General features: G+C 38.9%; 1 protein-coding gene across 7 annotated transcripts in view; it reads left to right on the top strand.

The window, feature by feature from the left end:
- Positions 1 to 12644, top strand: part of NOL4 (nucleolar protein 4) — a 167218-nt gene extending 154574 nt beyond the window's left edge. For all 7 annotated transcript variants that reach the window (XM_014074054.2, XM_014074057.2, XM_014074056.2 and 4 more), the window contains 2 exons: positions 49 to 226; positions 10732 to 12644. In XM_014074054.2, the coding sequence (XP_013929529.2) occupies positions 49 to 226; positions 10732 to 10925 (372 nt within the window). In that variant the 3' untranslated portion in view covers positions 10926 to 12644. The remainder of the gene's footprint in view (positions 1 to 48; positions 227 to 10731) is intronic.
- Positions 12645 to 14596: the final 1952 nt, after the last annotated feature.

The following is a 14596-nucleotide window of genomic DNA, read 5'->3' on the forward strand; positions in this document are numbered from 1 at the left end:
CATATGCTCCTCTAACTTGACACTCTTCACTGGCCATTGTTCCTGCAGGATGAGCCTGCTTCTGCTGACAAACCATTTAAACAGGAACCAACCCAGGTCACAAACTCAACATCAGTTTCCAGTACACAGGAGGTGCTGTACATCAATGGAAATGGGACCTACAGTTACCATAGTTACAGAGGGTTAGGAGGAAGTCTGTTAAATCTCAGTGATGCTTCTACTAGTGGTGAGTGGTTTTGCACTTTTGCATATATATTTACATGCATGCATATCTGTCCTGTTTGAAAAATTGCTTCCTCTTTATTTCAAAATAAAAAATAGCCAAACTATTCGGTTGTACAATGGGCTAGCATCCTAATATTATGTTAATAGACACAGATTAATAATATTTAAACCTCATCTCTTTCTCTAATTAAACCTAGATCTATATAGTATAAAATGTAGAGTATTAGATTTGGAAAAACAAAAAAAATCATGGCAAAGCAAGGTAATTGGAAAGAATTTTCATTTTCTTTAATAGAATGGAATTGTCTCTGCCTACTTTATCCACTTGTCAACATCCATGACGTTTCATTCCCTTCAATTTTTCTGAATTTCAGTTATATTGCTAAAGAATATTGCAGGTACTTAAAAGAGGAAAAATAGTCATTCTGATAAAATTCACAGGGAAATGTGGAAGTATTAGAGCCAAAACTGATATATTTATCTTTAAGTCAGAATAATACTTACTTGATCAGACTACTAGTTTCCTTATCTTTGGGATTAATTAAGAAAGTATTGTTTGCTCCAAATCACTATTGTACAATTTCTTGTTTTGAAGTATTCTGTGACTGTGATAAAGTTGCAATCTTGATCTGAACTGCCATCTTTATACTTTCATGTCAACTTTTTATAATTACTATATATAAGGAAGATCTTTAGTCTTTATGCCTCTCATTTGTACAAAACTCTCTCAATCTATATGTCTGGAAATATGATACAGATGTTTCCCATTGTAGAAACTACTAACATCATATATTTAATGTCATTCTGCCTCAAGAAACACCAAAAACAAGCACTCCTATGAATGTTTTATCATTTACATTTGTAATATAGAGGGCAAATCATCATGAAAAATGAGTATACGGTATATAGTAGAGTTTGTAACCTTCTTTAGGACAGCAACATCTTGGATGGATTTCTGAATAATTCTAAGAATTCTAAGACTTCTATATCCTGATTCTAACCATGTTTATTCAGAAAGGAGTGTCCCGTTTAATTTAATAAAAATTTCTTCTCAGCATTTGCAGTGGACAGTGGACTATAATATAGAACTGTTTTTGCAGTGTAAAACCCAGATGCTTAAATTATGCATATAATTAGTATCACTTATTTCCTATAAAAACATACTTAGAGAATAAGTGATAATATAATTTAATCTGTCTTTTAAAATATATGAAGGACAAGATATTGTAATACTATTCTTTAAAACAATTTGCCTACATTCTATTAAAACTCTCATTGTGTTTATCTGTTAGTCTGTTCTGTTTGTACACTCAACTTAGCCCAAAAGATGCATTATGCCATAACAAATTTTGAATCAAAGTAAATCTGCACATTAAAGAATTCATAAAAATGAATTCTATTACTATTACTTCTGTGGAATTGAAATTTCCATAATGTTCAGACCAATATTATTTGCAAACTTGTGGCCGTTTCAGCATCCCTGGGGTTATATGATCATGATTTCCGATGCTCCCTGCCAGCTTCTCATAAGCAGTGACAATGGGGATGCCAACAGAAAAGGAGGGAGTCATTCCTGCTTCCACTGCTTTTTTGCCTGCCTGGGATCATTTACTTTATCTGTTTAAGTACATATTGACTTATTATTGATGTGTGTTTGTCACAACAATTATTTTTCTATTTATGATATATACTCAAATTAGGTGAGTAAAATAATAATCAAGACATCCCCAAATACCTCCACAGTGGAAACATTAATAGGCTTTCAGTAGCTTGTTGGGATTTTGGAAAGGAAGGAGTTGAGGTGTTTTGCTTACTTACTCTTTCCAGAAGAGATTGGACAGTCTGAAGTAACAAATAGAGTTTCCTGCTTGAGCCGAGGGGGGGGGAGTTGGACTAGAAAACTTTCAAGGTCCCTTCTAATTCTTGCTTCAAACACTTCTACAAAGAAGCAGGAAGAGGGTTCTCAAGAATGAGAAAGTGGAACTCCTTTTCTTTCATCCATCCATTCAGTCAGTGTCCTGAGATTATATTTATGCTGATGACAGTGGTTCTCCAATGCAGTTCTCAAGTAATTTCTTCTGACAAATCATCAGGGAACATCCTGAATCTGGACAGCTGCTAGAGAGTTACTGAGTTCTTTTATTACTTCATAGCATTGTAAATATTTATTAAAATGATTGAAAGCAAAATGCAGTCTAAAATGCAACCTGTCATTGAAATTATTAAATAAATAGTTCCTTTTACATACCTTTCATAATTAGATGATTGGGGTCTTAATAGCACAATCTGCGTGGCATTTGAAAGAGAATAATTCCTCCTCTGATTTGAAAGCTGAATGTATCCTTGCTTATGAACTGCTCAGAGTTTTCCTGTAATGTGCGATATATGATTTTCAAGAAAAGTGAGAGAACATTTTCCTCATTTAATGATGCAGTTTCCATCTTTAGAACTGACCAATGTTAATTACAGTATTTCCCTCTCCCATATCTCGAAGCAGTGTTCTATTTTTTTAAAAAATAATAATTATCTGTACTAATATAAGAAGTACTGCTTTTTAAACCAATTAGAAATAATGATTAAATTTGCTAGGACTTAATGTCTTGGATAGGCCATTGAATCTTAAACTGGCTGTCAAATACTAGCTGCTGGATTGCTGGAGTAACTTAGACATGGCTTTGCTAGTCCTAAGCTGTCTGTGCTTTTTCAGTGAAATAAGCATGTATCTTATTCTGACTTGCATTTTAGAATTCTAAGTAATTGATGACGCCAACAAGTAATTTATGGAGCAATAACTACTTCCTGTTAAAATTTGCAAATCATTTGTCCAGCAGTGTGTTTAATGTCAGATTTACTCAGCAGTTAATATGATAAATGAATGTCTAATTTTTGAAGAGGATTCACAGTGCTTGTAGCATTTTGAATGATTTACCGTATATACTCGAGTATAAGCCGAGTTTTTCAGCCCACTTTTTGGGCTGAAAAAAGCCGCCTCGGCTTATACTCGAGTCTACAACTGGATCCGGCAGTGCTGTTGCCTGTTGGAGGAGGAGGAGGCGAACCAGCCTGCCACCGCCAGCCCCGCCGCTCTTCCCGCCCCCTTCCAAGCCCCACAGTCCAGCGGACGCAGCAGAAGCAGCCCCGGGGCTCCACTGCCGCTCCCTGCATTTTCTGGACGGGGTCTCGAAGAAAGGAATCCCCTCTCCAAGGGATCCCCATCCAGAAAATGCGGGGAGCGGCAGCGGAGCCCTGGGGCTGCTTCTGCTCCATCCGCTCCTCTCTGCTCTCCTGTCGCCAGCTGGTGGGGCTGACCCTGATCCATAAACACTGTCGAATTCAGCCTCAGATCTTTGTTGGGACCTCTTTCTGGTCCGCCTCTGAAGTCCATATTCTCCATAGTCTCTCGAACTGCTCCCCCCCACCTCCAGTTTCTTCCTAGTTTGATCCCACGCACCGCTGACCTAGGAACCACATACCTCCCAGCAGTTTTTTCAGGCTGCTCCCAGATGGGAAGGGAGGGGGATTGTAAACCCCTTCCACACCCTGGCTCCTCCTCTTCCAGAGTTCAGGCTCTCTTTCTTTCTTTCTTTGAAAGAGAAGCCCAAATTAGCCAAAGGGGGGAAAGCGAGCGAGCGAGCGAAGCAGTGGGAGGGGGAAAGGTCCCTGTGGAGCCCTGTGGCCAAGGAGCGCTGCCTGCTTTTTAAGAAAACCTGGAAGGGGAAGAGGGCGGGTTTTTTTCCCCTCCCTTTTTCTTTTCGTTCCCGTGGCTCAGCCTCTCCTTTCCTTGGGGCCGTCACGTTTACTGTTTGCAGTTCCTTTCTTCGTATAAAAACCCCTCTGGCTCCAACGGGACCTCTTCCAAGAATACCGGGCGCAAAACTGCGCTCAGTTTCTGAAAGGTGGCCACGATCCCCAGTGGAAAGGTGTTATTCCCCTCAGTTGTGAGGGCAATGCTGCTCGCGACTTTCCCCTAAATGTTGGAGAAAACTTTTCGCCGCTGTCCTCCTCGGCTCATTTGGGAAGGACGATTGTAACAGGTCGAGATTTCCTTTCAAAACAAAACAAAACCAACCCCTCCCCCGGTCCCAATGTTTCAAACAACCCCCTTTCCTGCTGGGAAGAGCCCAGCCAACCCCCCGTCCCTTCCCATTCGAAAGGGAAGCTCGTATCACCTTCTAGAGAAAGTGGCAAATGCCCTCCGTGACTTCCTTGGTTTCTCTCCAGGCTCTGCTCTTCGGCATTGCCCTTGGGGAAAACTGCCGCGGTTTGTTTCCGTGAATATATTAACAGGCGCGCGGAAAGCAACTAAGCCAAGGAGCGTACGTAGTCCAGCCAAGTGAGTCTAGTTTCCTGGGGTCCCTTGCTCACTCGCTTTCCCCCCTTTGGCTAATTTGGGCTTCTCTTTCAAAGAAAGAAAAAAAGAAAGAAAGAAAGAGAGCCTGAACTCTGGAAGAGGAGGAGCCAGGGTGTAGAAGGGGTTTACAATCCCCCTCCCTTCCCATCTGGGAGCAGCCTGAAAAACTGCTGGGCGTCCCCTCCGCCCGTCCCTGTCAGCCCAGCCAGGCTGCGATCGGCGGCTGTCCCTGCTACAATCCACGCCGCCTGCCGCATCAGCAGAATCTACCGTAATTCAAGAAATCTTAATCTTGACAGCATTGTTGGGATCTGCGGTGAAGAAATTACTTTAATCAGTGAGGTAAAGTCCTTTCTTCCCCCCCACCCCCCGCAGCTCTGATGCAGGCGTAAGAAAAGTCCTCTCTTTCCCCCTCATCAGAGCTCGGGCGAGCGAAAGAAAGAACTTTACCTCACTGATTAAAGTAATTTCTTCACCGCAGATCCCAACAACGCTGTCAAAATTAAGATCTCTTGAATTACGTACGGTAGATTCCGCTGATGCGGCAGGCGGCGTGGATTGTAGCAGGGACGGCCGCCGATCGTAGCCCAATTGCGCCAGGGGGTTCCGCTGGTTGGAAGAAAGTCCTCCGCGCCACGCCTGCGCCCCAAACAGAGCTGGGTCCAATCAGCCTTTTTTTCCCTTTTTATGCCCTGTGTCAGACGTGCGGGCGCGCATGCTGTGAACTTGCCCACTTAGACGTCAAGGTTGCCGCGTGCTTAGCTGTGGCCACTCTTGTATTTTCCCCTTCCTCTTACGTGCCCCCCTTGGTGCAGCGGGCTAACGCCGGTGAAAGGAGTGGGGTGGACACAACTGGTAAATTATAAACCACAGATTTTAATCCTATTTAATTTTTAATGGTATCAAATTTAGCTATAAAGTGGCTTTACCTACGGTACTTTTTTTTCCTGGGCCTGCTAAATTCTAGTCCCTGGTGATACAATGAGTTAAATGCATTCTGGCCTGGATTTCCTATTGTGCAATTTGTGTCATGGACTTAATCATTTTAAATTCCATAAAATGCCAGTACAAATTCTTTCTGCCAAGAGATCAGAAAAAACAATGCTCGAATCTTCTGATATTTAAATGATTTATAATGTTGTTTAGATATATAATTTGGATTACATTTGAAAGCTATGCATTGATTAAATACTATGGAATACAATCCTGTGGCAGTTCTTCTTTCTTTTTTGGTTTTAGAAAAGGATAATTCCCTTTTTAGCCAGGCTTTTTGAATTAAATTAACACCAGTTTTTAAGTAGATTTCAATTTTAAAAAAATCTGTTAACTGCTTTGAATACCTTGATGGGGTACAAAACTTAAATAATAAAAAAATTGTACATTCATTTTGAAAAATAAATGCAATACTTGATTAATTTCATATCTTTATTTATCTTACAGAGCTAGTTTACTATTTTTTCTTTGAAATAAATATTCAAAAACATTATTGGTATCTATTTTTATTTTTGAAATTTACCGGTAGCTGCTGCATTTCCCACCCTAGGCTTATACTCGAGTCAATAACTTTTCCAGCTTTTGGGGGTAAAATTAGGTGCCTCGGCTTATATTCGGGTCGGCTTATACTCGAGTATATACGGTAGTTAAAACAAGAACTGTTTCACTTCCAAACGTATATGATTTCTCTGTAACTGCAATGAATCCATAAAACATAGGCAGTAATTACTTGCAATATAAATGACTAAGTTACCTCAATGATGGCAAGTGAAATAAAATTCCTTCAGCACTGAAAAGGATGTGACAGAGAAGATTTCTTACTTAAACTTCAGGTATAATTTGCTATTCTAGATGAGGTTGGACTTCTGTACACAGAAGAGAAAGAGAGAATAGAGTGATGGCTCTTTAAACTTAAAGCAATGAGTGTCAGCCTGTGAATTATTGGTATTTGTTCCCAATAGTAACATGCGGATCTGCCTGCATAATATCCTCTCTAAATTAATCAAGCATTAAGTGTAAATTCAAATATAAGGGAAATTATGCCTATGGATCTTCAAGGGCAGCCCCATATAGAGCACATTACAATAGTCCAGCTGCAAGGTGACCAAAGGGTTGTCTCACACTTCCCATATATGAGAATGGCATGCTAGTCCGGGGATGGGCATAACTGGCACACAACTTGTAGTTATGCAAAACTTCCTGGGCACAATTTCCAGGAGCTAGAATTGTGAGTCTACAATACTCAGATTACACCATTGTACTAAGTGGTGCTTAGTTATGTTTGACTTGAATATGGAGTTACACAACATACTACTTGGCCTCTCAATGGCCTTTCAAACCATTGGCCAAGGTATCCTTCTGGAATGACTCTGGGTTTGGAGGCACTGTGTTGTTTACTTTCCTCTTCCAAGAACATTTGCAAATGATGTTGATCAGCGCAAGAGGTTTGACAGCTGGCCCCTGCTTTGCGGGTTCCCTCAAAGGACAACGCTTTCTCCACTCCTGGTTAACATCTACATGAATCTGTTGTGGGAGATCATCCATCCCCACGGGATGAGATATCATCAGCATGCTAATGATACTTAGCTATATATGCCTTTACTATCATATGTTGTGGACTTGCGTAGAAGCAAAAATATTGGACTAAAATACATATGTGACCAGAAAAGATGATACAACATATTGATTTAAAACCTGAAATATTTTTGTTGATATTTAGCTATGTATCTCTGCCATGGTGAGTTAAAGCAATGCTGTGGCCATCTTATCTTGATGCATGGAGGCTGTTGAGGTCTGGATGTGGAGCAACAGGCTAAAACTGAACTCTAGCAAGACAGAGTGGATCTAGATTAGGTGCTCTTTGGCTTATGGAGAATTACCATTATAGATTGGGGTGCCATGCCTCAGACTGACCCAATGAGTAATCTGAGGGTTGCAGACTCACAATTCTTGCTCCTGGAAATTGTGCTCAGGAGGCTTTACATAACTATGAGTTGTGTGCCATTTATGCCCATTCCTGGACTAGCATGCCATTCTCAGAGATAGGAAGTGTGAGACCACCCTTTGGTCACCTTGCATCTGGTCTATTGTAATGTGCTCTACATGGGACTGCCCTTGAAGAATATCTGGAAGCTTCAGTGGGTTAAGAACGCAGCAGTCCAAACAGTTTTGCACAATTTTAGACTTGAGTTACCTCTGATGGATTCTTGTCTATGCAACATCCCCCATCCCAATGAGATATGATTGGCCCCCACCTTGTTGCTTTTCTGAAAGACCCTGAAGATATGTTTTCTTAAATGAATCTGGTCAAAAAAGTAGGCTAAGCCAACTTATTATGTTTTTATTTTTGTTTGTGTTAGAGCTATGTTTGAAAGTGTTTTTTAAAGCAATATCCACAATGATATATTAAACTTTATACTATTTTGCTGTTCTCTTGGCTCTTAAACCATAAAACAGAGTGCCCTGGCCAAGGAGATCAGTTTTAACATCAATTTTTATGAAGCACTTGAAGTGGTCCATTAATTTGCTGTTAAATCAAAATATGTCTTCTGCAGCAATTCCATTATAATGACGATTTACATTATATTCCACTTTGCCATTTTAGAAGCTCTCAATGGCTTAGATGTGATTTCTAAATAGTTTCCCTTACTGGCATTGGCATGCTGAAATCTTCAATAATTCATAAATATAACAGCATTGTATGCCCTCTGGTTCTAGATACAGAGGACGGAGCAATGCCACTAATAATAGAAATGCAGAAATTTGTAGTATATGTAAATAGAGATGTATATTGTCAGTGTTCCATATAGCATCCAAAATTAAATCAAGACAAAGTACTGCTCAAACTTCCAATTTAGTAAGAGAGCTATGCTGGCACATCTGGGAAAACCCAAATCTGAAGCTTCTCAATTTTTCCCACCCAAGTTAAAGTTTATTATTTTCATGGACCAACTAAAGGGATGTACACGTTTGCTGAGCTTATAAGGAATTAGAATCTCTTCATTTTTGCCTAAGAAAATGGACAAAGGATTAATTCTGAAAATAGATGAAATCATCAACGTAGTAAATATTAGGCATCTTACCATTGTGCACTGCATTAACCTTGGTAACCCAATATTTGCATTTTAGGGGAAAAAAACAGTACTTCTTCTCAAATGACCTTGGATAAAATAGAAAATTGATTTTTCAGGATTTTTTTTTTTGGCTTTCACTTTGGTACATTCAATGGATGATATGGTTCCCAGTTGTTACCTTCCATCCATTTGCAAATTCATCCCCAGTATAATTTTTGAAACTAGAACACAGTTTTGCATATAGTACTCCTATGATTCAAGTTCAGTAGGCAACAGAGTGATCAACTAATTGGTCACTATTGATGATTCCGCAGTATAGAGTGTGCTGACAGGACTGTAAAGGTGAATCTAGTTTGGTGAGAATGTAAAAGCTAAGTAACATAATAAGCTGTTCTCAGTTTATCTGTGCACTTGGCACACTCTAGTTTTTGACAAAGAAAGAAAGTTGGTTTCAGAAAATCAGGCACCAGTCTGTTATCAGTTATGAACAAAGCCTAGAATAGACTATTTGTCACGTTCTGGCGTTCACGTTGAATACAAACAGAGAGTCAGTTTGTTTGGTGAAAACCTTTATCTCTATCTAATATTATGTGATAACCAGCACTAAATGATAATGATACAAAGCAAATCCAAGTTAGTTCTAACCAAGTTAACACCATCACTCATATATATACCATTACCCCACCCAGATCCACCCACAACTCCACCCAGATGACACCCAACCACCATCACCAATCACCATGACCCACACCCTCAGCCACACCCCCACTCAGTGTCATCATAGCCTCCTTCCTGCTTCCGAGTAGAAGAGTTACATCAGAGTAGGCAATTGCACTTGAGTAGAAGAGTTACTTCTGAGGAGACAGTTGCACCCAAGTAGAAGAGTTACTCTGCAGAATAGTGAGGGAAGCCTTGCAGAGCCACATGCAGCTACAGGCTCCGCCAACATCAGAGAGTCAACATCAACATGGCAGCATTGGTGGCGTGTAAGCATGGCTGAACAGGTGTGGTGATCTCCCCTGAATGGCAGCCCGAGGGCTGAAACTATTAAGCAGCTGACTTGATTGCAGCTAGAAAATTATTAACCAGTTGCTAGAGTTTGTTATGGTGGGTATATTATGCCAGACCAGCTAACTCTTTTTGCATGGAGTCATCGGGAGATAATGCATCGACAAGTATATATTGATTTACATACAGTGAATTCAAAGAAATCCTTGTTGTCAAGGTGGATAAAATGTGATTTGGATATTTTGACTATTACACAGAACAAAAGCAGCCATTTCAAATGTGTATTCAGTAGGAATACTATGTCAAGTAGAGACTATGTTTTAGACACAGAAATAAATAACCTGGGTAACAGCTGCATAGAGGTATTGCTTAATTTAATTTTTAAATTTACTTTTGTCAAAAAGAAGTAGTCAACAGTACAGAAAAAGCAGCTTAAATATCCTTACTAGATGAAAAATGAATATAAATTTAACAGCTACTATGCTTAAGGGCATAACAGCAAGCCAAAATAATAGGGGAAAATTGAATAGATAAACGTAAAAACTCATTTTTTAGTAAAAAAAGTAAAGATTTTTCTGTCCAGCCCTCTCTTTACATATGACTACAGGATAGGATGTCAAACTTGATTTCATTGAGGACCACATTAAACTTGTGTTGGCCACAGGGGGCTGAGTGGGTGTTGCTGGTGTGGGCATGGTCAGCTTGATGTCCTGCAGCCCTCTGGCAGTGAAAATGGAGCCCACACCTGGTCCTCCCGGGCTCCATTTTTGCTGGCAGAGGCACTGCCGGCAGGATTCTTCGCTGTTTCGAGGGCAGCTCCGCGGGCCAGGTCTGGTCTGCAGGCCTTGAGTTTGACACCCCTGCTATAGGATAAACAGATGAAATGGAAAATGGCATCTTGGTTTGGGACCTGCATGAATAGAAAGGCATCTTATCAGGCAAAGAATGATAATATAGGAGCATCCTACATTGCATACTCTTCACTGAACAGGAAGTTTAGTTAATTTTCCAAAGACCTTTTAAGTCTCTGAATCCATGAGGTTATCTTGATGTTTCATTATTTTTAATTCTCTTTCTCAGGTCCAACTGATCTCAGTATGAAGAGGCAGCTAGCAAGCACTTCCGGGTCTTCTAGCAATACCAGCTCTAGACCTCAGCTGAGTCCAACTGAAATTAATGCAGTACGGCAACTGGTTGCAGGATATAGAGAATCAGCAGCATTTTTATTACGTTCTGCAGATGAACTGGAAAACCTTATTTTGCAGCAGAACTGAGACACACATTATTATCTTGCTGATCTAGTTTTATCATAGAATTTCCACTGATGACATTTTGATATTTCAGAGCAGATCTTTTCATGTGCTGCGGTCTTGTTGACAAATTAATTTCCATTATGCCACACTGTTCTCAGTGTACTCGGTGTGTTATGATTCTCCAAGCGAACTTGGATCTCTGACATTTTTAAGATCCTTTGTAATACCAATTTGGTTTGTTTTCATGTGTCAGCATCAATAGCAAAAAAAGTAAGTAGAAGTGTTAACCCATTCTAACATGGACAGAAACAACAGATATACACTGAGGTTTCAAATTTGATTCAGAATCCAAGTGCAATATTAATGGAATGTGCTCCTGATTCAGTGGACTCAAAGCTGCATTATATGGCAAAATGTTGCCAAAAGCCCTGATATTAACAGGATGTTATTGCAATGAAAAGGATCTTGTATTTTAAATAAAATGTAATTTTTATAGGAAAAAAAACAAGAAAAAAAGGCCGGTTCACATTCTAAATTGATCATTTTTACTTTGGTAAATTTTTCACTGATTTTTCAAATGAAGTTTTGAGGAGCCGTTGTTAAATCCTCCTCAATGAAATTTTAATCCCCTCTCCAATTCACCTCTGTCCTCAAGGCATATTTTTCATGCAGAGCGGGTCATTCCCTTGTAGTTTCCTATCAAACATTTGTAGACTTAATTCTGCAGGAAGCAGATTTCATAGCATTTTTGCTTCTGTTTCATAATGAGTTGCAACTTATTAGTAGTTGATGAAGATGTGAGAGATATTTTCAAAAGACATATCATTAATTTTGTTTTTAAAGGGATTTCCTACAAGCCAGCTCATTTAACTCCAGGATTGCTGCTGCTGTCTTGTACAAATCCTTCTGGTAGTGAATGAATGTAGATGACTGAATGTGAAGAGGTTGCAAGTGACAATCGGAAAATTTGCACTCTTGTGTATATTTCTTTTCTTTCTTTCTAAATGAATATGTAACTGAAAAGGGCCATTGACACTTCTGATGTGATTTTATAGTGCTTATGCTAAACGAAAAGTTGTACAAAAAATGGTAAATGATAAAACTGCCATTTAAATAAAATTTACTTCCCTTGAATTTCTCCCTCCCCTCCCCCCTCCCCATTTCTTATTTAGGATGTCAAATACACATCAGTGGTGTTTGCTGTGTGCTAAGGAAAGCTTATTTTTATGTATTTAGAGAGAAGTATTTTACTTCGGGCTTATGTAATATCTGTTTTGTTGATTAGCTTTTGTTAAATAACAAGTTCCTTGTGCATTCCTAAATTTGCCTTATTTTTGTGTACAATTTTTTATGTACTTTGGTTTTTTAACAATGAGTTTAAGGCATCCGGTGATATTTTCTATCTACTTGTTACATATAGTTTTTCAAGTAATGACTGTGGTTGTGACAAAGTAATGTGCACTTTTTTCTTGTAACTGGACATTGCTATGCTTTTTCCCTTTAGTGTTTCTAGAATTACTGTTGCATACAGTTATGTTTTTAAAAGACAACTTTTGTGATACTGTTGGTGAATATCAGTGTGAAAAAGTCTATTGAAATGAGTGTTTTGGAGATACCTAAGTACACAAGCTGTTAAGTTGTAGACTCAATTGTTCACAAATTTAAATGAAATTTTAAAAAAATGAGGGCTGGGGGAAAAATCTTCAATTTTGTTTGGGTGAATAAACATATGTGCTTCAATGCATGCTTGTGAAACAGTGTTTGACATAAACTTTTGTCTTTTCTCTCAGGGCAATTTAAATCCAAATTATAAAAAAATAAAATATTCATCTGAAGATAATGATGGTTTAGATAATCAAATAGAAGCATGCTTTGCATACATTTTGCTGATGTCATTGCCTAGATTTCACTGAAATTGTTGCTGTTTAATTTGCCTATGGAGCCTTTTTAAACTTAGTATATATCACAAGTAAGTGGTGAAGATTTGTAGAATTCCTAGGAAACGTTCTAATCACTGCAGTGCTGTAGCACAAACTTGGGCTAGTGCTGGGATTAAAACCTTGACAACTTCCCTAGCAATCCAAACTTGGTAAGATAATCATCATTATTTAAAAAGAAACAAAGAAAAAAATACTTAGCGAATGAACTGAATGTGTGCCCAAATAAATGCTCTCAGGAAAGGGAAGCAAAATCACGATGTGTTATTGATAGTTTAAATGATGACATTGCATTAGAAATTATGGATACTACCCAATCCTCTGGATATATCAAAAGACACATGTAGAAGATTGGCTAAGATATATACATATTTTCTCCATTGTCTTAACATCCACTGCATGTGGCTGTGTTGTATTGCACTAAAATAATGATGACCATTCATGATAAACCAGTTTGTTTAGACCTTATCTACATGCATCCAGCCACATTCTGGCCATGCTTAGATCTCTGGCACAAGAGAAGTGATACCAAATGCAATGGTTTGCAGAGAAGTAGACCCACAAATATATTATCAATGCATGGGATAGTCCCATTACAGTAAGATGCTCAAAAAGGTGGACAGCCAAACAAATACAAGATACATACCTGAACAATTTGGAGAAGCTGTACAATAAAGTCTCGGAAGAGTACAAGTTTTTTTCCTGACATCCAGTTCTACATGAAGAAAGGGTTAAAGTTTAGTAATTATCATGAGTATGTTTCAGTGGAACTGCATCTTTTGAACCATTGGAGGCGGGGTCAAAGAAGTTGGTCTGATAAAAGTGGCATTGTGACAAGTCCCATTCATTTGAAGTCTGCATCATGACGTTTAATCCCTATATATGTTCCAGTTGGATAGAGCTTGTGGCACAATAGCAGAATACTGCTTTCACAGTTTTGACAAAAAGGAGGAACTTGAGGATGGCCATGTTTACCACTTATGTTGCTTCTTTTTGGAGGCAGGGGTGGGTTTTTCCTGACCAAAAACCCTCCCAAACCATTATATTAAAATCACATCCCAAATAGAAAAAAATGACAATGAAGGTAATAAAAAGTTATAAAAAGTACTGCCCCCAGAAGTTCAACCATGATTAATATATCCAAAATATTTGCCTTTCTTTTGTTTAATATGTCTGTCACACTGCACCTGCAGTAGTCAAGTTACTTTCTTGATCCCAGCTACATGAACAAGGATAGGAAACCAAGTGGAACTTTCTTCAATGTGTGAACAAAATTTGCCACCTGTTGCCAAGGGGTGGCAAATTTGCTTCACATATTCGAGAACTGGTGGCCTGACATGGACAAGTAGCAAATAGATGAACTCTTGTTAATCATTGTTTAGTGAGATACTAATAATGCTATACAAATAGCAGCGAGGGTCACATAATTCCTTAATTTTCTCTATGGAAAGCTCTTTGGCCTTCCTTGTTGTTAGGTAAAAGTGTTATCCATCCAACTATAAGTTGGCAGTAAATCATAGTGGGAAGAAATTTGCTGCTCCCATGGTTTACATTCTTCCTCCATCATATCTGTTTTGAGTCAATACCAAACAGTGATATTCTGATGTACATGCAGCAAGGAAAGCAATTAATTGATTCCTCCAGCTTTATTGCCCTCCTCCTTCAATATGTCAAGCTGTTGACATGTATGCAACCATTCCCCAGTCACATCCTTATCTCTTAGCTGCTGCTTTCTCTAACTCAGTGGTTCCCAAC

The sequence above is a fragment of the Thamnophis sirtalis genome, unplaced genomic scaffold, assembly GCF_051295495.1.
Source record: "Thamnophis sirtalis isolate CommonGarterSnake01/CBP01778 unplaced genomic scaffold, rThaSir2_p1.2 scaffold_2, whole genome shotgun sequence".
NCBI lineage: Eukaryota > Metazoa > Chordata > Lepidosauria > Squamata > Natricidae > Thamnophis > Thamnophis sirtalis.